Source organism: Pinus tabuliformis, chromosome 5_1 (genome assembly GCF_031772625.1).
Source record: "Pinus tabuliformis cultivar Carrire ecotype Pingquan chromosome 5_1, CPIR1, whole genome shotgun sequence".
NCBI lineage: Eukaryota > Viridiplantae > Streptophyta > Pinopsida > Pinales > Pinaceae > Pinus > Pinus tabuliformis.
In genome coordinates, this window is record NC_142305.1 from 434628199 (window position 1) to 434654255 (window position 26057).

At 39.6% G+C, this 26057-nt stretch overlaps 1 protein-coding gene across 2 annotated transcripts in view; it reads left to right on the plus strand.

The window, feature by feature from the left end:
• Positions 1-841: 841 nt before the first annotated feature.
• Positions 842-26057, plus strand: part of LOC149165351 (uncharacterized) — a 325800-nt gene continuing 300584 nt past the window's right edge. The window contains exon 1 of one of the 2 annotated variants that reach the window (XM_089431120.1): positions 842-1063. In XM_089431120.1, the coding sequence (XP_089287246.1) occupies positions 974-1063 (90 nt within the window). In that variant the 5' untranslated portion in view covers positions 842-973. The remainder of the gene's footprint in view (positions 1064-26057) is intronic. The other variant, XM_089431121.1, reaches the window with a different exon arrangement.

Below are 26057 nucleotides of genomic sequence, written 5' to 3' on the forward strand. Positions count from 1 at the left end.
ATTGCATAAGCACATCCTTCTAACCCAAAGGTAGAACTTGATGAAAAATTCTAGGTACTGAATTCCAAATGTGATCTAATAACCAAAGCACCCTCGAAATTGTCCATTGAAAACACACAAATCGTGTAGCATGTCGACCAATTTTCCAAAGAACCAACCAAAGATCAAGAATAACTATTACCAGGTGGGTTTGAGTCTCGTTGAGGAGACTCCAAGAGTCATTGCAAATTTCACCATGGATTGCTTGATTGTCCCACCTTATCACTATGTAACCATAAGGAAGAATTCAATACACATGTGAGAGAGACAAGGTCATGTCCTTGCATATCCCCTCCCTATGCTTGAAGGTTGATATGAGAGATGATATAACATGCGTTAATAAATGGGAATGAGACGTGGATTAAATTCATAAACCATGGTTGCTTTGGGGATTAAATGATGTAATCACCTCTCATTTTTCTTCCATACCCATTGATTTAGAGAGGTGGCTTAATTAGCCAATGAGTCGGTGTAGGAATTAAAATCTCTCTAAACTTGAAAGTATTTGATTATGTTTAGAGTATTAACCTCCTTGTTAATTTAGATAATGATCAAAACAAACTTATAATTAAGAACATATATTTTTTTGATTAAAAAATCACAAGTTCCAATCTAAAATGTAGTTGAGTATATACATCTGGATAAATTTTAACAATCCAATTAATATGGAAAATAAAAATCCATTATCCCATAAACAAATAAATAATTAACCATAGCTTTAAAATGCAATTATTACCATTATGGTTTCACAAAGTTATATTTTAACTCATTAAATCAAACTTAAAACCCAAAATTTCAAACTTTTATGTTGAATTCTTTGCAAATAGATTTTGGATAGTCACAGAAACGCATGCGAAGTTCTAGTAAAAAGCCTACATAATTTGATTTACACTGTCGTTACACCGAAGAAAAACTGTTGGATGAAACTCACAAAATGGCGCAGACAGACTTCAAACACAGGGAGATGTTATCCCAAAATCCGGTGAGGTGTCCTCGCTGTGCAGCGCCTCTCTCCAAAGAATTGGTAAGTCCCCAATTATTTCTATTTTTACTCTCCTGATGTTTAGTCGGTTTATTGCTCCGGAATGACTATCTAACCTGCGTGCGAGCTTAGCTCTTCTATTATTCTTGACTTAGAATTGGTGCTTCTAATTCCATCTTTCTTCTTTTATATGCATTCATTGTTATGTAATCGAACACAATGTTTGTTTTCTGGAAAATTTGTAGTAAAATTGTAACAATGGAGCCATAATAATAACCACCGTGATAGTAACAATGGTCTGCTACCCTATATCATGATTGTTCACAGGTGTCAGCCCTAGGCACCGAGTTTTGAGATGATTTAATCCTGAAAGGCAACAATAGGCCGCGCAAGGCCGAGTAGATTTTCTCCCGGCCAACAAGAGATGGAATACAATGGACTGATTCTTTGCCCTTAATCAGGGGTTGTTTATCAGAAGTGTCAGGCTTCCAACAAATTTGGTTAAAATGTTTGCCAGTCAGATATGTGAAGAGGCTTGATTCTGAGCTGACTCAAACATACCCCTGTACTTGCATCGTGCTCATTCTCACTGTGGCTGGGAGGTCTACAGCAACCAGTTACGAATTTTTGATTGTTACCGTCTTACCATTCGGCTCATAGCAGTCTCCAATTTACCCGGGTCACTCTCCAGACCAATGTTAAATTTATCGGGGTCTCAAATATAAATTATTGTTCTAAACTTATAAAAATGGAAAACAGATCAATTATTTTTCTAAAGCAATATGAATATCAACACAGACATTGCTACATAAACATGAAAATAAAACTGATATACAAGATATAAAATATGTTGAAGATGGCAAGTGGTAAATTAAATAGCAATACTGAAATATGATATCTACAAGATGTACATTTATATAAGTGGTGTATTAGATATCAATACTGAAACATGATATTTGTGCCAAGTCATAAACTTTAATATGATGATACAAAATCACATCAAAACAAAAATAAATATATCTCATGAGATGAATCATGGCAATGAAAACAACAGATTTCTCCTTGTTTGCTTGACGAAAACTGGTCACAACATCCTCAACAATGTTATGAAAACCAGGCTAGTCGACCCCAAAATTTTGATCCAGACTAAAAATGGGAAAAAATCGGATCAAAAAATTAGTCGAACAAAAGATACATAAAAGGTTAAATTTTGAGAAAAAAATATGTGTCCACGTGCATCCATATGAATCCAAACCATTATACATAAATGTGCAAGGTTTGTCATGTATATAGTGAGTACGAGTCGATATATCCAAAACAGCATGGAATTCAATCCATTACTAAACCAAAATACCAACAAAGAGGCTCTAAATGGCCTTTAGAGTCCAAAAAAAATCATGCTACAACAAATAGCTACATAACATCAAAATCATTACCTATGTTGAGATCCTCATTATTAGTATCACTCTTTGAGCATTAAAATAAGAATGGAAAAACCTAACATGCCTAGTCAGTGAATTTGCTTGAGTGAAGGGTACATTTTTACTAGGGTCATGACAGAGGAGTTCAACAATCAATGCCACCAGCTTGGTGCTCCTGATTAAATGTCAATGCCATACCCTTATATAGTACAAAATCTAGTGGAAATGTTGCAATCCCAACAATCCTAAAATCCTGGAATCTATTAAGTTTACTGAATTTTGAATTGATTTAAATTTCTTCTTTATCCATATGAAATCCAATAAGGTTGGAACTATTCTCAAACATCATGAAACAATAATTGACAATGTTAAAAATTTATTGTCGCTTTTACTTAAAAATGTAATCTTACCATTAACTACTCAGGTGTATCTCATGCAATGAATCATGGGAAATGAAAGCAATAGATTTCCTACTGTCGAAAATAGTCACAGTATTCTTCGAACTCAATCCTTTTACTCACGTTAAAAAAACAAGGATTAAATGGCTAAAAATTTGGTTATAAGGTAATATTGAGGGAGATAGGGTGATAATTTCTAAATTATCATAATAATTTAAGAAGGGGAAATTATCGTGATATATATTGCCAATATTATCGCCAAAGGCTGGTTTTCACGACATTGTCACAGTAATTCCGATAATTAGGCAATAAGTGTAACACTGCTCCAAACCACCATTCTAGAGGCTTGAATGGGTAAAGCCCATTAGTTTTCTGCTGTGTGCTTTGAAGAAAAGGTAGACCCTGCCGATAAAATCATCCCCTCTTCAAGGGTAACGACATTCTTCTGGTCAAACTGTTATATTTTAGTCTTCGATATCCATAATATAAATGACATTGAGAATGATAAACAAATGTTGGAGCAGGGAAAATATTCAATATATGTATTTAAGAGAATTCAGCGCAATTAGTTTCCTTGTTTGCGCTTCCTATATGTGTTTTGTTCTCTATCATTTGTAGTTTCCATGAAAGAATTGTTGCTTTAATGTGAATAGTTCACGGATTATGGAGTAAGATTCACTTTATTATGAACTTGGTTGATGCCACAGAGACTCCATTGCACTTTCCACATAGTTAGCAGATGCTTTGTGCTAACTGTTTGTTATTTGATTTTGAGCTGGTGAAGCTTAAGGCACAGACATAATTCGCTGCTTGTTAGGCACTCACATTCTCACCATTGCCAGGGAGGTCCGCGCTATCTACAAATTATGGGAAGAAAATGAGTATGTGCAACAAGAATCGTTTTACATTATCCAGTAGGTCGACCTGATTATTTGTCCATGAGGAGCCACAAATTCTGCTTCAAAATCAATGGTGTAACCTTCTTTTAGATCTGTCTGTTTCTTCTGATTGTCTTCTTCTTCTTTAAAAGATTTTTTATTCATGACTATGTAGGAGACTTCTGTTGGGGGTTTGTTGTCATGCCTTCTTGACTTTGCCATCTGTGTTTCTGAGGCGTACCTCCAGTAGTTAGTCCAGTCGTTAGGTTGTCTCTAAAAGAACTTACTCTGATACCAATTTTTGGAAATACTGAGGGCGGGTGAATTAGTGTTTCATTTCTATTAACTATTTTTAGCTTTTAACACATTTGATGCACATAAATCATGAAAGACAAATCTTTATATCAAAAACACTTACACATTTTTTCTTTGTAAATATTTTGTAAACTTCCTCTTACAAAGTGAGCACCAACCTACAGGAAATTTCATAGCTGAGCACCAACTCAACGAATCTGTAGGTACCAACCTACAGGAGATTTCAATCTCCTAGTTGAGTACCAACTCAACAAATTTTTAGGCACCAACCTACTTCTTCAAGATATTTCACAACTTTTCCTGGTTCATGCAAATTGCCTTTCTTCTGTAGGGTTGTCACCCAACCATGCCACCCTTAAGTTTGCACCATCAATCTTGATCACAACCACTTGTCCTGCTCCTCTGTATTGTCCTAGTCCTTGGCTCTATCATCAGTCTTTCCTTAGCTTTTCTTGTTGTTCTTGACTTGCTCCTTGGCCTATTTCAACACTAGTCTTTTCCTCTTCATTTAGTTTTCTGTTCCTTCATCTGCTCGCCCATTAGTCCTAAACTTGATGTGTTGTCAGCACACTGTTTATACCTTGCCTACAAACATTCTTCAAATCTTGCGTCGTAAGGTGTCAGAGGTTCTCACAACTGAACTATCCTTTTAGGGCTCCCTTAGCCCCTTAATGCCCTGTGGCCTGTGCCCAATCAAAGGCTTGCTCCTAGCTGTAGGCCAGCTCTATTCATAGTGCTCGATCATACTCTTCCTTGTCCTTAAACACCTTTGCTCTCCAGGGATATCTTAGCCTCAGCAGTGACTCAAATGTGCATAAAACTGTTGTTTGATTAAGGGGAATTTGGTCTTCCTCAAGAATTCAGGCCTGCACAGGACCCAACTTCCTCAAGAAAAACGGGCCTGCAACCAATCTTGTGGCCTGCTCCAAAAGCACAGATTTGGGTCTGCACTTTAGGCTGATTTTGGGCCTGTAACAGGGCTTGATTTCAAACCTGTTATCAGGTTTGGTTTCAGTCTAGATCAGGCCTGATATTTGCTCCAAGAAGGCTTACCAGGCAACCCTTTAATGGGCTTGGCCTACTCCAAAAACAGGGAAACAAAACACAACACTTGACTTTCTGCCTAGATAAACTAGGGCTTGTGTTGATTTTTGGTGGCTATGGTCAGTATTCAAGTCGGCCCTAAAAAGAAATCAAAAGAAAGAAATTTAAATTTTGAATTTTAAATTTAATTTGCCTCCAAAAGACAAGTCAGCCTACCACAAGGATAGGTTGGCCTAGTCGAAGAGAGTTGCCCCTGGGGCACCATAAGACCACTATATAAAGATACTTGACCTTCTCCATTGGGCATCAATTCGGATCACATATACACATCTTTAGTTCACACATGGGAGTTTAGAAGGACGAATTCCGAGATAGCAGAGTCATCATTTCGTTGGACAGTGTTGCACTCAAATTGCCAAAGTTCCAGGGAAGCGGAAGTACCAACTTTTTCAACATGGATTGGATCACATATCAGCATTTCACGTGTTATGGTCATCCCATTCTGCAAGTTATATATTGTAAATGATCTTAGTAAAACCTTGAGTTTATGTAACAACCTACGTAATCTTATATTTTGATGATGAATTGCATCCTAGGAGGTTTTTTAACCTCATTGATTACCTGTGTTTTTCGACATGGTTAATTAGAAGAGTTTTTTCCCTCCAGCTTAAACCCCCAAAGCTAAGGTGAAATTTATTGTCGAGACTTGAATTATCAGGCGAGTCCTAGTGTTTTTAGTCGAGTCTAATGTAAAAGTGGTTTGGGAATAATTTAAGCTAATTGGCTAAATTATTTTATTATAAATCAGTTTTTTTACTAGATTATATTGAGTTGCAGATGGGTTATGTGTCTTGAGGGTCTAAGAGATGAATGTGTATTCCCTTTTTGAGTCTTGTACATGAAAAATCATATGTATTAGAGGGTTGGAAAAATAATTAATCCTCTCATGTGTAAATTAATTATTTTTTCTAACAAAATAAAATTAAATCCTAAGCCAGAAAATTAATTAATTAGAGTCAAATTAAATTGTTTTAGGAAAATAAATTCTCCAAATGGAAAAATTCGTGGGTCTTAAAAGAGTCAATTTTTAAAGGTCCTCCACCAAGGGAATATTGTATTTTTCAAGAAAATTTGGACCCTTGGACCTTGGTGGTTAAGTCAAAATCAAATTTTTGAGGAAATTAGCTCAAACTAATTAATTTTGAGTTAATTAAAATGGAATTAAATGATAAATTTGAAAATTCCTTAAAAAAAATCAAGGCCCAAGATTAAAAGATCTTGAAGTATTTATCAACGGCCTAGATTATTTTGATAAGGATCAAAGAAACTAGCTGTTTTTCCATTTGGAGAATTTATATATAAATTAGAGAGCCAGTTGTGTCTCTAGTCCAGTGTTGTGAACATTGCGATCGGGATTAAATTGGTGAGGGGAATAAATCGGAAAAATCTGGAAAAAATAAGAAAAAATCGGAAAAATCAGGAAAAAATCGGCAAATACAAAAATATTCATTTTTTTTTCAATTTTTTTAATATCTAAAGTATTTACAACATAAAATAAATGCATTGACACATAAATATGATAAAAGAACTAATACATAAGATGTGTAATATCATTTCTAGTGCTACATCGCACATAACAGTGAATCATGTCTTGAATAGTAAGTCCTAAGTCCCAACTCAACCTCAAAATATCAACAAAAAATATAATAATGTATTTCATATTATGAGTCATAATGTCATATACAATAAAATGAACCAAATAACTAATACTACTGATTTCCTCTGCCCCTCTTGCGAGAAAATGCAATAGCTTTCCCTCTAGATGTAGATGTCGGTGGAGTTGGCAATGGACTTTGTCATGCTCTAGAAGTTGAAGAACTAGGAGCTACAGGAGGTAGAACAAGTCCTCTACTGGTGAGAGGGGTAGCCTAGGTAGGTGGTATCACCTCCTCCTCCTGTTGCTCCTCTTCCTCCCCTTCTACCCCCTCCACTACCTCCTGCTCTAACCAATCAGCGACAGACTCCATGAGAGGCCTCTTTTCCTCAACTCTCCATGCAGCAGTGGTGTCAATCCCATTCAATGAGATGGCCTCCATATCAGGTGTCCTCTCAAGTTGCCTCACCCACGATCGAAGATTGTAGTAGATGTAGACCATGTCATTAAGTCGCTGGGACTCCAACCTGTACAAAGGTCATAAAATGATAATTATAAAAACAATATTATTTAATGAATTTAAAAAATTAATTGGAAATTTGGAATATTTTAAGGTTTAAGTTTAACCTGTTGTGCTTTTTGGTGTGTATTCTTTCAAATACACTTCAGTTGCGTTCGCATCTTGAGGAGCTACGTGTTTGGCTGAGGATTCGAATGGCAAGCTATCGTAGATGGGGTACTCTGGCACCATAGTTTCTCCACCATGCATCTACAACAAAATTACAAATAAGATAAACATAAGAAAAAATGAAATTTGAAAGTTGAAGCAAAGTATGAAGTTATGAACTTGAAGAAACAATGAAATTTGAAACAAACTAAAAAATACCTGGCATTTTAGTCTTCCTATCAACCACAACCATTTCAAAGCTAAATGTGCCACCTGCCATCCTGTATATCTCCATTTCTTTGGAGATTTCTGCACGTTCTGCTGGAGATGGCACCATCCTCTGAACACAGGTGAAGAATCCATCCATGACCTCAGCATCAAATAAGAACCCATAGGGGTAAGCAAATGCGGGGTTCAGGTAGATCCTTGCAGCATGAATGGGACGATGGAGTGTGTTGTTCCATTGTTCATCAATCACTTCCCATAGGAGGAGTTGTTTCTGAAACCCCTCATCTCCCTTATCATCATAGTAGGTCCGAATGGATTCTTTGGCCCTGTCCATGGCCTCATACAAGTAGCCCATTGCGGGCTTGTCACCATCAACTAATCGAAGAACCTTTACCAAAGGTTCAGTAATGCTGCACACCTCTTGCACTCCCACCCATAAGCTTTCCTGGTATGAAACTAATCTGCATATGGCCTCTCCCTCTGGTTTGTCGCTAAATGCCAAAGCACGCCATTGATCTGAAAAAAAAACATTCTCTTCACTTCCCACATAGAATTCAAAAGGGATTGAAGAGATATGAAACTAGTGGCAAACTGTGTAATGGCGGGGCGTACCAACTCCTTGTTGTTTGTGAATGTTCTCATCAAATGAAGCACAGATGCATGATTATATATAAATTTTGTAATGCTTTTTGATGAGTCAACAATATCTTTGACAAAAGGAATTTTTCCTATGTCCTCCAACATCAAATCAATGCAATGTGCAGCACAAGGTGTCCAAAATAAAGTAGGATGCCTCTCCATAAGCATCTTGCCAGCAACAACATTATTTGCAGCATTGTTCGTTATGACTTGGACAACATGTTGTGGACCCACTTTCAAAATAAACACATCCAACAAATCACATAATAATTTTGCATTTTTGATATGTGCATATGCATCAACAAATTTTATAAACATTATCCCCTTGGGACAATTAACCAAGAAGTTTATAAGGCTCCTCCCCTTTTGATCGGTCCAACCATCTTACATCACAGTGCATCTTGTGTGTGCTCATGATGCCCTAAACTCCTCCAATCTTTTGGTGCATTCAACCTTTTCATCTTGAAGAATGCGACCTCTAAAGTCATCACAAGAAGGGACTTTGTACCCTGGGCCAACAATTGCAATAGGATCAGCAACAAACTGGAAAAATGGATTATTCCTTGCAACGCTAAAAAGAATATCACTCCAAAGAAAAAACTTGCCCAACAACTTGTCAGCTTCTTCTTTCTCCTTTTTTTTTAAGTATTGAAGAGATAGATGGTTGTGAACCAGCCGTGGTTCTAGGAACAAAATATGATGAGGCAGCTATAGGGTTGGTTGTAGATATTGATGCTGAAGTAGAACCAATGCCACTCTCATATTCACCTCTTAACACTCTATTCCCTGCTAGTTGACTCCTTAGAACTAACTTGGACTGTATGGTTTGCTCTATTTCTTCCAATGATGTGAGGGCCCTTCGGATGATTACTGGATTTGTATTGGTGCAAGGCCCTACCTCATGTCCAGGGATTTGTGCAAGGTGATACTTCAATCTATACACCCCCACTATCATATGATGCCCACACAACTTGCAAGACAAGTTTGATTTGTCAAACCCTCTATTAGGTTCACCAAATTCTCATAGAGGGTCCAATTTCTTTGGCATGTTTGTAACTTGGTTGAACTCTTGAGTTTTAATGTAAGATGAAGTTTGAAGTTGAACTTAGGGCACAAGAAGAATTGCAAGTTAAAAAAATAAAAATAAAATTTACATACAACACATTTAAATTTTGACAAAAAAAAACCTCAACTCAATGCAACAATAATAGAAAAAATGCACATTCAAACCCAAACAAAAATGATGCGAAAAAATAGAGCACAAGAAGAAATTAAATTAATAAATCTAACAATCAAGTTTTTGCATTTTTGACCAAAATGAACCCTCTCCACTCTATGCAACAAAAATGAAAAAAAAAACACAATCAAATCCATTCAAAAATCATTGATAATCAATGGGTTATAGAAACCCAAGCAAAAACAAGAAAAAAACCAAAACAAATGGCTAAATTTGGTGCCCATATTTGGAAACCACGCTTTGTTGCAAAAATTTGGTCCAAACTCGAATTTGTCTTGCTTGGAATGCTAAAATCTTTCGTTTTTCTCCTCCTTTGCCCTTGTAGTTGACTTCCTCTCCTCCTCATCTCTCAAACAAGCCCGCTGTTTGGAAAAAATGACAAACAAAATCCCAAAAATCGCTTTAAAAACCACTGTTCGGAGCACACACAATTTTTTCGCGTCGGATTGCGATTTTATCGAACAAATCGCGATTTTTTGGCGATAAAAAAATCACCGCAAACATCGGCGATTAAATCGGCTGGGCAAAAGAATCGCGATTGAATTACGATGTTCGCAACACTACTCTAGTCATCTTGATCTTTGGCTAGAATTGCTGCTGAAACATTTTGTAAACTATTGTCCCGCGCGGAACTATTTTTTTCTACTATAATAAAAGACTTTGGGGTGCAACTCGAGGTGTTCTTGTTGTTGATCTGTGGTATGTATTGACTACGAGCTTCGTATGTGGTGCTTTATATTGTTATTTTGAGATAATACATAGTGTGTGCAAGTACTCAAATCCTTGGTCTCCAAGTTCACGGACTGTGGGCAGGGGTTACTTTGCTTGGATCTCTAGTTTTTATATGGTGGATTGAAATTTCGCTTTGTTAAAATGATGCAACTGCGGTCAAATTCCACTTTGGACAACTCATATGATGAAGATAATAATTGCAATAGATTCTTCTTTTTGAGAGGACCAAAATCGACCTAAAGATCACCCTATTTGGACAAGCAAAAGTTGGTTTTTGAATTTATTCATTTACTCATGTATTTGGATTAGGTCGGCTCTAAGCACATGTACAATTGGACAGGTCGGCCTCAACACCAAGTGGACCCTCATGAAAACCTATATATAGAAGAGACCTCAAGCTCGTTTGGAGACAATCATCAAGCGCTCTCCTCTCTTCTATTGTTTGGTTCACACAGGTCTGACGGAGGAAAGCTCGCACAAAGGGTCCGAAACTACAACGTCGAAGCTCGCACGTGTCTAGGGTTTCTGAGTCTTGGACGCTCGCATGTAACTAAGGTTTTTCGTCCCTAGACGTTGGCACAATATGGTCAAGGGAGCGTTCGGGAAGTCTCAGACACTCGCACAGGGTGTCTAAGAGAGCGTCTGGGAGGCTAGGCTTTCCGCAGTGCAGTTGGACCCCAAATGCTTGCACGCAGTTCACCTAGGAGCGTCCAAATCAGTCCCAGATGCACTCATCTAGTTCTCCAGAAAGCATCCAGATCAGTCTTAGATGCTCGCACACAATATCTGGGCATGCGTCCGGGACCAAAAGATGAAGTATCAGTATTCTGAAGATTCCGCTCAGTGACAACCATATTCAGCAGTTGACTACAGTCAGTGATAGTGCATTACAGTCCTCAAAATCAGGTTCTTTGAGTACAAGCATGTTTAAGGTCATGTTATGGATGTTCTAGTTGTTTTGTTGCATAGATAAAGATATGGATCATTGTACTCTCTTTTGCTAAATCATTTGATGACGATCTAAGAAGAAGAAGAATTTGCAAGGGTTTTCCCCGTAGTGGGTTTTGCCCTGGTCTCTGACCAATCCTAGTGTCTCTATGTGTGCATGCTTTTCTTCTATTGTTCCTTTATGTTCCACTGCATTGATGATGATGATATTGTTCTTTCTACATAGTTGCATATGCTGATGAATAATAATGTAAATCTGAATAATGTTATAATGTTATGGGGTGAACTTAATGTGTTAATGAAGAAATGCAATTATCAAAGCAAAGAACAATGTAGCCCTATGGAAAATTAACATGGTATTAGAGCCAAGTTGAAGAAAAGCCATGGAGATCACCTCGATGATGACACCATTAATGGAAGCAAGAAGAGGATGGTGGAGACTTAAAAGAATTCTAGGGTTTGAAGAAAACCCGAGGCAACTTTATTATTAGGGTTTGATGGATTCTATGAGGTTAGGGTTGGAAAGAAAACCTTGGTTTATGGAAAAGGCATGAGCTATAACATGGTCAATGTGAGGAGGCTCAAGCACTTGTGAAAGATTTGATGAAGCCATAGATGGGATAATCCCTAGTAGGCCTCGCTGGTCGATTAAAGGTAACAATGTTATGTGGAATGTTGATTTGGGGTAGCATCAGATGTTCTCTAGCCATGAAAATTGGTGGAGAGGCTAAAACACATGAGATCTCCAAGACCCATAAATGGTTTGGGGAAATTCCACTCGGTTAGAGAGATATTAAAATAATTAATATTTTCAATGGGGTTCCTGAGTCTAAACTTCGGAAAATTAAAATATTAATGGGTATTAATATAAAGCTGGGTGAAAATGTTGTAAACGACATGGATTAAGCTAAATCTAATCTTGGCCGTTGATTAAAGATTTAATCTCGGCTGTTGAAGACTCAACAGGAAAAGTATAAGAGGAGGCTTGAGGGTCAGTTGGAGATACACCAAGATTGATCAGTCAGTTCGATTTTCTGGAGCGGGGTTTGTTGAGAAAATTCGAACAAGTGATCTGAGTTGCAGCGAGGGGCAGTGAGTACATAGTAGAGAGGCAAAGATAGTGCTAGAGGGTCAGTGCAGTGACTGAGGAGGCTATGCAGAGGCAGTAGGAGCCACGCAGAGGTAGCTAGAGACTGTGTAGAAGTTGAGGGGCCTGTGTGGGTGACGCAGAAGGCTAGAGAGTTGACGCAGAGAGGCAGAAGGCTGACGCAGGGGGTTCCAGAGCTACGCAGAGGCTAGTAGGGCTGACGCAGAGCCTTAAAGAAGCGTCAGAAGGATTTTTGTGGGGCAAACTAGTGCTGAGAAGCTGAATATCTGCTTCCGAGAAGAGGTATTACTGCCGTGTAAAAATCTCTGTTGGGTGAGCCAGTTTGGTACCCTAGTTGTACTCAAGAAATCCGCATAATAATAAAACCTTCGAAACTGCTGCACTGGTTTCTTGCATTGGGTTTTTCCGAGGAAGATTGTTAAAAAATAACGGTGTCGCTTGTGTGTTTGTCTAGTATTTCAGTTGCTGATCTGTATATGGGTTAAGGCTGCATTTGTGTTTATTTTCTGTATTTATATGAATAAATAACTTGTTAAGGAATAAACAAGTAGGTGAAATAAACCAGATAATGCAATAGGGATTTCTAATGGGTAACATTTAGAAATTTCAACATGGTATCAGAGCATTGCAGATCATAGGAGGACTGAAGGCACTAGCATAATCAGAAGTATTTGCAGCAGTAGCAGCTGTCCCGAGAGACAGAGTTGCTCCTAAGAAGAAAGCAACAGAGGAGTGACGCAGAGGGCCTGCGTCATCATTTCGAGCCAGAGAGAGGGCCAACATAGAGGCAGAGAGAGGCAGAAGAGGCTCATGAAGAGCCACGTCATCCTACTCAGTCAGGTAGGCTTGACGCAGTTGGCCAGAGGAGTGATTTAGCCTTTGCTGGGATTGCGCAGAGCTGGAAGGCTTAGTTTCTTCAGTTGCTGGGGCATAGGGAGCTGTGGGTAGATTGTGGATTAGGAAGCTGGTGGGGTGTTGTTGTTGTCGAAGCAGAATAGTACCTAACGGGACAGAACCAAGGTAGAGGGAGTCGTTGCCTTGACAGATTTCTAGCCAAGAAATCTAGATCCGCGTTGCCATTGCAAAGAGGATCGAAGAGGAGCAGATTGACAGTTGGCGGGAAGATTTACAGCAGGGAAATCAGGACCCAGAGGGAGATTTCCAAGAGGGAAGTCGAATCTCAGAGGGAGTCCAGAAGGAGCAGAGACGACAGTGAACAGATTGAGGACCAGGACAGGTTGGATGGGGCTTCCAACTTTGTCATCTAGAAGGCCAGGATCCTGTCAGTACTGGATAGACATCGCATCAAGGGCTTCGCCTTGAGAATCGTGGCTATCCCACTCGACCTAACTGATAATGACAAGTATGAGGATGCAATGGCAAGGGAAAAGTGCATAATCCTTGATGGGGTCAAGGATCATGTCGTACCACATATTGCCGAAAAGAACACGACAAAGGAGATGTGGGATACTTTGACGACATTGTATCAGGGCACTTCCGTGCAGCGGAAGATGCTATTAGAGAATTAGTTGCGGTCGTATCAAATGCAGAAGGGGGAGCAGATAGATCTATACCTCCTCAGATTGTAGGAGATTCGAGAACAACTTACTTCCATAGGGGCAATGTTACTTGGGAGCGGGAGCGGGAGCGACCATTTTCAGAAGCTCCCGGTTTGGGAGCGAATCCGGGAGCGATTTTTTAAAAATATATATATTTTTTATATTTTTTAATTTTTGATACATATATGTCAACAAAAACATGTAGAATGATGAAATAGACATAAAAAAGTTAAAAACATAAAAAAACATAAATTGATCATTGAACCATATCACATCAATCATCTAGAAATTATAATCGTCATCAACCATGTCCACAAGTTAGTAAAATACATATTACAACTGCAACATATTGAGTCTTATAAATCATGATTCATCAAATTCAATATTAAAGTTTCAACTTCAAGCTTTCAGAATTGAAAATTCAATAACATTTATCATCATTGATCACCAAAGTTGTACTTGTAAGCCAAGTTTAACCATTACAAGAAGTAATATCGAAGATATTTCTAAGTCCTAACTTCTAACTGTTAACATGATATTAAATGTTAAAAATTTATAAAATGAAACATGAATAATGAGATGAATGAAACAACTTTAGTCTTTCACAAAGCATCATATTCATAATTCACAATCATTACCAATGAGTTATAATTGCCAAGGCCCAACTTCAAACTTCAAATTTTCATTGTCACAGTGATATAATGTTTACAAAAAAATATCATAATGTCATAATGATGATATGAAAGAGTCAAGAGTCAAGAGTCAAGGACTCAAAACTCAACAGTTATGAAAACTAAAGTCTAATAGAAACTAAAAAAGACAAGTAAACTGTAAATCTACAAGTGGCCCTTGCCACGAGAGTCTCCAGGAGTATAAGCAGGTCGTGGTGGTCTTCTAGGAGTCTCCCGCACAGACCGACGACCAGTACTAGAACCTCCACGCGAGGGTGTCGATGGAGGTGGCGACAACAATGGAACAAGACTCGGGCCTCGAGCACTGCTACTAGATGGTGGAGGTGGAGGTGGCATGGCTGCTGCAGCTGCTTCATTTTCATCCCTTACAAGCTCCTCTTCTAGTTCTTCAATATGTACAATGCCATCCTCCAAATTGTCGTCCTCAGGGTGATTGTCCCAAATTTTATATGTGGGATCTTCATTAGCCCGATCACAGTAATGGCTCAACAACCTCAAGTTGTAGTGCACATAAACCAAGCTTTCTGCTCGGTTTTCGTTGAGTCTGTTTCTTTTCACATTATGTATATAACTGTAGGTGCTCCAACACCTCTCTGCAGAAGAAGAATTTACAACCTGTGAAAGAACTTTTTTTGCCAATTTTGGCAAAAGTCCGTGGCCGCCATATGTTTCCCACCATGTGAGAGAATCAAATTTATCTTTGTCGTCCATTGCATGGAAGTTACCATACAAACCAGTGCCACTGAAGTATCTGCCTATTTCAAGGCGCACCGCTGCACATTCCTCCCTGTCAGGCACCAACTTTTCTAATGCTTCCAGATATCCTTTAGTTACCTCTTGATCTAAATGGGGTTTGGTCCTAACCCCACCCCCTGCTACAGGTTGGCCCAACCAAGATGTAGAGTAGTATTTTGGCGTAAGGATATACGCCAAGCAATGTAGTGGAAGGTTAAGCCTATTCCACCGTTCACACACACAATCATGAATCAGTTTGTACAAGTTGGGATCTTTATTATGAACAATGTCTTTTATTTCCCCCAACATGGTATCCATTTGCTCATACACCTCGCCAATCACTGGTTTGTCTGTATCTGCAAACCGAATCATGTGATAAATTGGCTTGGTGAAATCCAATACTTGCCTCACAGTTGTCCAAAACTGCCCATCAAGAGCGGCCTCCTCCACCGTTTCAAAACCTGCCATGTCAGCGACATTTGTAGCCCTTTCCTTTAACACCTGCCAATGTGGACTTGATACCATGCTAGCTAATGCCTCTCTTACCTTCAAAAGGCGCCTGAAGGTGAGGTAATAGCTACCAAATCTAGTCCTCGCAATCTTCAGCAACTCCAATCTCGAGTGACTGCGGAAAAGGCCATGGGTATTGCTATGATTTGTAATAAATTTTATCATTTGTTTTCCTTTCTTGTACAAATCACCAATCCATTGGTATTGTTCATTTTTGTTTTTGACAATATCATGCAACAAAAGGTTCAATGTGTGAACCAAACATCCAGACCAAAATATGTTCGGGTATTTATCCTCAATAATTGCTCCCGCTTCCTTACAATTAGGAGCATTATCAGTGATGACTTGGATGACATTGTATGGGCCAATATGCTCAATTGTTTCAAGTAATGCTTCTGCAATGTTGATAGCGGTCTTGAACTTGTCTGAGTAATCATGTGCAGCTAGAAAGATGGGACCACTAACAGACACAGCAAGAACACTTATCAATGGCTTGCCTTTTACATTTGTCCATCCATCAGATACAATGGACACCCCATTGTCAGTCCAAGAACTTGTCATTTTATTCAAAGAATGTGATATTTTTGCTTTTTCATGATCAAGGCCAACAGTTCTTACCTTGTCATACCCAGGGCTCTTGTATCCTTTAGGGGCATCATTTATGGCAGAAACCATTTCGTGCCAATAAGGTGAGCGTAGAACATTGAATGGTATCCCACATGCATAGAGGAACCTGTAAACTTTTGAATCCACATCATTCCTACACCCCTCATCAAGGAAATCTGATATGGTTCTACGCCTTAAAGATGATGACCCTGTGCCTCCATGTCCATATCCACTGCCTTGGGAGGATGCTGAAGGAGTTCTTTGTGATTGTGAGCTTGGTTCAAAGAAACCCCTTGATCTTTTTGTTCTGTATTGGGCGTCCTCCTCTTCCTTTATGTATTTGGCTCTATCTGCTGTTGACACCGCTGCACAAGTTTTGATTCCTATTTGTTTCTCTCCGTCCCATGGCCTTTTCCCGCAGAGGTGTCTTCTAGCACGAGTGTATGAGCCTGTGTAATCAGTGTTGCAATGGGGGCAATGAAATTTAGTGGTTCCACCCCCTCTCCCTGTTTCAGCCCTGTGAACATATTTCCACAATGGAGTTTGGTCTTGTTTAGTTTTTTGAGGGTCATGTTCACCCTCCTCCACCTCCTCCTCACTGGGGTTTTCACCCATTTGACTTCCTTCGGCTTCTTCATCCACCTCTTCAGTTTGAGGCCCCCTCCGTTTCCTACTCTCCACCACCATAATAACCATAAAAGGGACCAGGAAGAGGAAAATGCCAATAAATATCCCCAGGTCCATGGTGTTTGATGTTTGTAGGGTTTTGAGTGTTGAATCTGCAAATTAATTTAGTTTATTGGGATTAATTCATTTAATTTATTAATTTAATTTAAATACATGATTTTTAAACAGTTAAACTCAAACAACTAAATTAAATCAACTAAATTAACTACCTAACCAGCTAAACTAACTAGATTACTAAGTTACTTACCTCTGCAGGCTTGCTCCTCGCTCCTTGGCAGTTGCTCCTCGCTCCTCAGCACTTGCTCTTCGCTCCAATGCTCTTGCTCCAGCTCCAACTTGCTCAATGAAGTGATAATGAAAGTTTTTTTGGCCCATTGGCCTTATAAAACAAAAAAAAATTTCTAAAATTTTTATTTTTTTCGGGTCCGGCGGATTTTTTTTCCGCCGAACCGCTCCCGGCCCGGCCCGATTCGCTCCCGGAGCGTTTTTTAATGCCCGGGAGCGATCAGGGAGCGATCGCTCCCCGATCGCTCCCGGGCATTAAAAAACGCTCCGGGAGCGCGGGAGCGATCGCTCCCTGAGTCGCTCCCTAACAGACCAGGGAGCGTAAATTTTTTTACGGGAGCGCGCTCCCGAGCCGCTCTCGCCCGGAGCGCGCTTCGGGAGCGGGTTCGAAGGGGGGGGGCGCTCCCCCGCAACACTGCATAGGGGCCACACTGGATCAGGAGTTCATGGTGAGGACCACCCTGAATGCAGTCTCTGAGGATTGAGAGATATTTGTCCAAAGCATTTTGGGCAGAGCTAATCTTCCAGGATGGGAAGAGATGTGGGCAGCTCTTTACCAAGAAGAGATCAGACAATTGACCAAGGCAGGGAGTAGCAACAAAGGGGGTCGAATCAAGAAAGAGGAGGAGGATGCGACTCTGGCATCTACGGGACAACAGGGGAAGAGGAAAAAGAAGGACTTCTCCAAGGTGAAGTGCTTCCATTGTGGGGAGCTGGGTCATTATGCAACCTAGCATCTCAAGAAGAAGAATAAGGGAGAGACTTCTGACTCCAAGGCAGTTCCGGCTAAGGCGGAGAAAGAAGTCGAGACGGATGACGACTGTGCCATGAGTGCTCATGCACCTCTAGAGAAGAGGTGGGGAGACATTGAGTTGTAGTCAGGAGGACTACAGAAGATGAGGGGCAGGATCCTTGAGGTACCCAAACTCTTGGATCATATCCGGCTACGGGAGCCCCGAATGACAGTAGCAGGATGACGGATGTCGGTAGAAGCAAGATGCAATGGAGTGACAAGGCAATGCTAGAGTGCAGAGGTCTGTAGCAGCGCAGTGGGGGTTGCAGCAGTGCGAGAGGCACAAAGTTGTTTTTCAGCAGTGCGAGAGGCACAAAGGTAGTTGCAGCAGTGCGAGAGGCACAAAGGTGTTTGCCGCAGTGCGAGAGGCACAAAGGTAGTTGCAGTAGTGCGAGAGGCACAAAGGGGGTTGCAACAACGCAGAGGTAGTAGAGGGAGCACAAGATAGCAGCAGAGGTAGCTTCAGCATCAGGAGGCTTTCGGACTAACGAGGAAGTCAGTAATTGGGTAGGTTAGTTACTTACTTCTCGGTAACTGAGTTGCAGTGCAACAATTAGCAGTGGTAGTGCTATGGGCAGCATGTTGAGAGGGAGCTGCAATACAGATGTAGCAGTGGCAGTGGCAAGGTCATGGGCAGCAGTACAGGAAGCAACAATGCAATGGATGTTGGGTAGCAGGCCAAGCATCAGCACAGGTACCGGTGCGGAAGGATCAGTGTGATGTTCAGTGGTGGAGCATTACTAGAGCACATTCCTCGCTAAGAGGGAGTGTTGATTTGGGGTAGCATCGAATGTTCTCTAGCCATGAAAATTGGTGGAGAGGCTAAAGCACATGAGATCTCCAAGACCCAAAAATGGTTTGGGGAATTCCACCTTGTTAGAGAGATATTAAAATAATTAATATTTTTAATGAGGTTCCCAAGTCTAAACTTAAGAAAATTAAAATATTAATGGGTATTAATATAAAACTGGGTGAGAATGTTCTAAATGACATGGATCAAGCCAAATCTAATCTTAGTCGTTGATTAGAGACTTAATCTCGACCGTTGAAGACTCAACAAGAAAAGTATAAGAGGAGGCTTGAGGGTCAATTGGAGATACACCAAGATTGATCAGTCAGTTCGATTTTCTAGAGCGGGGTTTGCTGAGAAAATTCGAACAAGTGATCTGAGTTGCAGCGAGGGGCAGTGAGTACATAGTAGAGAGGTAGAGATAGTGCTAGAGGGTCAGCGCAGTGACTGAGGAGGCTACGCAGAGGCAGCAGGAGCCACGCAGAGGCAACTAGAGACTGCGCAGAGGCTGAGGGGCCTGCGTGGGTGACGTAGAAGGCCAGAGAGCTGACGTAGAGAGGCAGAAGGCTGACGCAGGGGGTTCCAGAGCTACGCAGAGGCTAGCAGGGTTGACGCAAAGCCTTGGAGAAGTGCCGGAAGGATTTTTGTGGGGCAGACTAGTGTTGAGAAGCTGAATATCTGCTTCTGAGAAGAGGTATTACTGCCGTGTAAAAATCTCTGTTGGGTGAGCCAGTTTGGCACCCTAGTTGTACTCAAGAAATCTACATAATAATAAAACCCTCAGAACTGCTGCACCGATTTTCCCGCATTGGGTTTTTCCGGGGGACAATTGTCCAAAAATAACGGTGTCCCTTGTGTGTTTGTCTAGTATTTCAATTGTTGATCTGTATATGGGTTAAGGTTGCATTTTGTTTATTTTCAATATTTGTATGAATAAATAGCCTGTTAAGGAATAAACAAGTAGGTGAAATAAACCAGATATTGCAGTAGGGATTTCTAATGGGTAACATTTAGAAATTTCAACATGGACTATGGATGGTGATGGCTGGTTCTAAAGGTAGAGGATCACCTCTCATTGAAGATAAGTATTTCTTGACTTATGATGCCTCTTACTTTTGTTTAGACTTATGGATCTGATTATTATGTTTATTGTTTATACTTCCTACATATGTATTTGAGTATATGGATGTTTCTAACCTCCTAGTTGAGATGTGATGAGTGGATCCTTCTTAAGGATCGTTTGAAATGTAGGAAAGATGGCTAGAGTTGGAAAAGGCTAAGAGACATTATATGAAAAGATGACAAAGTGCTACATGCTGCCTATGTCTAATAAAAGGGTGCACAGGTAATACCACAAGGTATGCATGATATGTTGTATTTTAGCAGTAACATTGATGGCTAGGTAAGCCCCAAGGTATGATGAGAATATCTCTTTCTTTAATGGCTCATACATACATATGAAAGCAACTTGGATCTATGTTTCTTATGATGAAATGATGCACCTGGTGTTGAACATTTTGATCTTCTTGAATTCTATAAAGCTATCTAATGTTGATACATTGATATACTTGATATTTGGCTAACATCTATCTGTTGGATATCTTGATCCTATAAAGAAGGCTAGCACCTTGACTCTAGTAGATGATACTCGTGATACTTGTCGTGCATAAGATATGATGGATTTCACATAGAAGGTTAACTCATTAATTCTTATACATGATATTATTGATAATTCTTGTGATAAGCATGATGAAAGCTAATGGAAAGAGAGATTGACACTCTTGTTGTTTTGGTAAAGTTTTATTGAATGACCTAACTTGATCCTATTGATCATGATAAGCATGGTAACCTTGATGTTAGAGGTATAACTATGAGATTGATATTCTAGATCTCTTACTACCTGTGGTCATGGCATATGGTAAAACTGAATGCCCTAACTTGATGGATTGTCTTGATAGAAAGTGTTATTGTGTTCATAATCTTTGAGATATGATGTCACATTTGTCTGCTGCCCTAATCTTTCAAGTCTAACCTTTGATGAAAGATTGATGACATGATGTTGATGACCATGATAGATATATGTTTATGATCTAACAGATCTGCTGTTGCATGACACTAGTAGAGACAGGTTGGTGACATGAATGAAGATGAATGAAGTAGATTCCCAGTCAGAGGGAGAATCTCTTCTCAAGATTCTTACTCATATTACTATTTGCATTTTGTACTGTTGAAGTATGATTTATGTGCATCTGACATTATTGAACTGTAGCAAGTCACAAATCTGAATCTTGCACAAAATTAGGATTTCTTTTCCCGACGTAAGCACAAAATTGGGAGATTTCGTCCCTGGACGCACGCATGCTAAGGCCAAGGTAGCGTCTAGGAAGCTAAAGACGCTCCCATGCTAACCTGAAGGGAGCGTCCAGGGGTTTGACTACAATTGACCATCATCTGAAGTTTTCTGAAGCTGCTTGAACTTTGAATCTAGGTGTCTCTGACATGTTTTGCCACTGTAAATTGATTTCTAAAGTTGTTGGGCTAAATTGCTGATCACAAAAAAATGAAGTATTGTGCATAAAATCAGATGTTCACCTAGAAGATGTCAGTACTATAGATGTGTTGCAGATAACAGTAAGATCTGAAAGCAGGAAAAGCTTGAATGTTTGCCATAATATGAACATGAAGACTGAACTTGTGTTTGCAGGTGACCGGGACATACATATAGATATGTCATTATGTTTGAGGTTTGTGCTACAAGAGTTTGGCATGATTTGGCTGATTGATATAAATGAGCTGTGTTTGGAGCTTTGACATGATGCTTGACAATGACTTAGAACTTTGAATTGATGATTGAGATATGTTTTGGACTATAGATCTCTCTACGATAACAAATTTGGACTTGACTTGATGACTAATGATTTGATCTGATGATTGTTGATTTTCCCTGATATCAATGCTATGTGGGCATAGTAATGACTTATGTGAGTATTCAGAAAAATGGTTTTGTATTGGCCTCCTTGTTCCTAGCACAATGGTTGAAGTATTGATAGTTGTGATTCAGTATGAAGATGGAACCTGCATGACTTATCCTTGGTGTATGCATTTGCACCTAGTAACATAAATGACTTGTATTATGATTATGAGAATGACTTGATGAAGTTTTGGATTGATATTGCATGATAGATGACAAACTTGTTGGCATGATAATAAATGAAGTCAAGACTTGATATGAGCTCTACTTGTCACCTGGTTGAAAGAATTGATACTATGATATTGATGACTTTGATAATAGTTTTGATCTGGCTTCTAAACTTTGATGAGCTGACTTTGTTGATGTGATGGTACAACATTGATTTATGTAAGGCTAATTATGTTGGCTTAGTAAGGCATTATGCTTGCAGAGAGCATTGCATGAAGCAAGCTCCTGATCCAGATATGTCCATATTTGACAGTTATCTGATGAAGTCAGGATGATGAGTTCCAAGGTATGGCTTTGATTTTGATTATGGTTTTGGTTTTACATACTGATGGTCTACTCTTGATAGGTGATGAGCCTCTGATGAACTAAGTAAGAGGGAGATGGCTTCTGAAGCTCGAAATAATGTATCATGGCATGATGAATCGAGAAATTCTATATTGCAAAGCTATTGAAAAATGTTTTTGAATAATGGAAATGCAAATCCTTGGATACTCTGATTGAATTACAAAATGTTAAACTTGACTTGGAAACCGACAGTTGATTGAAGCATTAATATTCTGTCTTTGAACATCCATATATATATATATAGATACTAGATGTGCATAAAACCTGAATAAATTCATGATTGAGCTGCTTCATTCACACAGAGTTGCCACCGAACATCCTTTGAATTATTTGCATGAGATGTTCTACCTTTGAGGCTGAGATGTTTCTCTTATGATATGTGACTACAAGGATGTATTGTTGTTAATAGAGATCATCGTTGATGAGCACTTATGAGTGCTGCCTTAATATGAGATATGCCATGATATTATTGATGACAGGTCCATAGCTTTACACTCGACCGAGATTGAGTATGATGTTGCTAACATGGCTAGCTGCGAGGCAGGATGTAGAAGTTCCTTAGAGATCTGTCTGATCAGGATCTGAATATGACATGGATACATTTGATGACAAATAATCCCATATATATATTTGGGACTGAGATACTCCCATATTTTGAGACAGTATAGCTGTTCGAGACAAGCTTAGGCTTGTGATTGACACCTCCTTGAGAGGGAGGATGATTATGGTATCCTTTTGTGATTTATATGATTATTTATGTTCTAACATGATATTTGATTTGATGTCCTGTATGAACAGGAAACAACTGTTATTGAGACAAGCAAATACCAGATTTGAGTATGATGAGAGTAGTGCTGATCGAGGACATTGAGCCAACTCTTCCTCCCTGTTTGAGCTCCCAGGGTGAGGAATTGAGATAGAGGGCTCCCGGGGTTGAGGGAACTCTGGACAATAGGGTATGACCCCTATTTGTTACCCATAGGGTTAGAGATGTTGCTCCCCTATCTTCATAAGGTCGAAGAATGTTGCTCCCCTGTCTGGTCTTGGCATAGTATACCCCAGTTGGCATCATACCCACAAGCAGGGCTTGTCGAGAATATCGCTCTTCGTTTGGCCAACGAGTTGTTAGGGTGTACCACCCAAGTCAATTATGATGCAGGTGTTCTACCACTTAACTATTCAGGGTCATTAATGGGAAGATCAATAGGCAATAGGATGGGTTGAGATAACCCTATGCGGTTCCGGGTTGAGATTGAACTCCCTGATGTAATCCCAGGGTCGAGATGTGTCCTCTATGCGTTTGGATATCATATTGTTCGATATGGGGTTGTAGATGTATAGCTCCCCCATGAGATTCCGGGTCGAGATGTGTTCCCCGATGTGGTTACAGGTTGAGATGTGCTCCTTGATGATATGCTCTCTGATGATGATTGATGATGATATTCCGGGTAGTAGCTTGATGAATAGAGGGTGGTAGCTTAAGCTCCCCTCCAGTAACAAATTCTTCTTCTTTTAGATTCGAGAATGTTCAACATACGAGTAGAAACAATCAAGAGATAAGCAGAAATAAGCAAGGGATAGATCAAGATGTACATTGATGATTTGTGATGACGAGACACTTGAAATGGTCATGGCATGACGACCACATAACAGAGATCGTGATGACACTTGAAGATACCAGAATGGCATATTGATTGATGGACATATATTGGCAGGTGGAATTCTCCCTAGTTGAGAGGGAGTGTTAAAATTATGCAACTGCGATCAAATTCCACTTTGGACAACTCATATGATGAAGATAATAATTGCAATAGGTTCCTCTTTTCGAGAGGACCAAAATCGACCTAAAGATCACCCTATTTGGCCAAGCGGAACTTTGGTTTTTGAATTTTTTATTTACTCATGTATATTGGATTAGGTCGGCCCTAAGCACATGTACAATTGTACAGGTTGGCCTCAACATCAAGTGGACCCTCATATAAACCTATATATAGAAGAGACCTCAAGCTCATTTGGAGACAATCATCAAGCACTCTCTTTTCTCTTCTATTGTTTGGTTTGCACAGGTCTGACGGAGGAAGGCTCGTGCAAAGGGTCCGAAATTACAGGGTCGAAGCTTGCACTGTCTAGGGTTTCTGTGTCTTGGACGTTCGCACGTAACTAAGGTTTTTCATCCCTAAATGCTGGCACAGTATGGTTAAGGGAGCGCCCGGGGAGCCGCGGACTCCCACTGCATGTGCAATATCAGGCCTTGTGCGGACCATTGCATACATTAAGCTTCTAATTGCTGATGCATATGGAACTTTAGACATATGAGCCATTTCTTCTTGAGTCTTGGGACACGCCTCCTTACTTAATTTGAAATGGCTAGCCAAAGGTATACCAACTGGTTTTGCATTCTGCATATTAAACCTGTTCAACACCTTTTCTATGTGCTCACTTTGAGACAATGTTAATTTGCGATTCTTCCTGTCTCTAGTTATTCTCATACCAAGGATTTGTTTTGCAGCACCCAAATCCTTCATTGCAAATGAGTTTGCCAATTTCCTTTTGAGCACATTTATTCCCTGCATGTTAGAACCTGCAAAAAGCATGTCATCTACATACAATAACAATATAATATAGCTGCCATCATTTTGCCTTTTGAGATAAACACAATGATCAGAGTGACATCTAGTATAACCTTGTTCAGACATAAACCTGTCAAATTTTAGATACCACTGCGTTGGAGCCTGTTTTAAGCCATACAAGCTCTTCTTCAACCTGCACACTAGTTTCTCCTTCCCTTTTACCTCATATCCTTGTGGCTGCTGCATATATATCTCTTCCTCCAAATCCCCATGGAGAAAGGTTGTCTTTACATCTAACTGCTCAAGATGCAAATCTTCAACTGCTACTAGACTTAAAATAGTTCTGATTGAAGTCATTTTAACAACAGGAGAAAATATTTCATCAAAATCAATACCTTTCTTCTGTGCAAACCCCTTCACCACAAGTCTAGCTTTGTACCTTTGTTTTCCTCCATCTTCTTCCTTCAGCCTGTAAACCCATTTATTCTGCAATGTTGTTTTACCTGCAGTGAACCTGACTAAGTCCCAAGTTTGGTTATGTGCTAAGGAGTCCATCTCTTCTTTCATGGCTTGCTCCCACTTCTTCCTAGTTTCTACCTGCACTGCTTCTTCATAACATTCTGGTTCACCAGAATCAGTCAACAATACATAATATAATGAAGGAGAGTATCGTTCAGGGGGTCTAATTATCGTGGTATATCTTCTAACACCACTTTCAGGTGTTTGAAGTGCTTGTTGCTATTGTGGTTGTTGTTTTGGCTGTTGATCATTATGATTTTCAGGCACCATCACTTTTCCTGTGATATCGTCAAGCACTGTGTATTCTTTGTTTTCTTTTTCTTGTTTCTTTTCCTGCAACTGATTCTTATACAAGACCTTTTCATTGAATATTACATCTCTGCTCCTAATGATTTTGTTATTTTCATAATCATATAAGCGATAACCAAAATCATTAACACCATATCCAATAAAGGTACATTTCTTTGATTTTGCCTC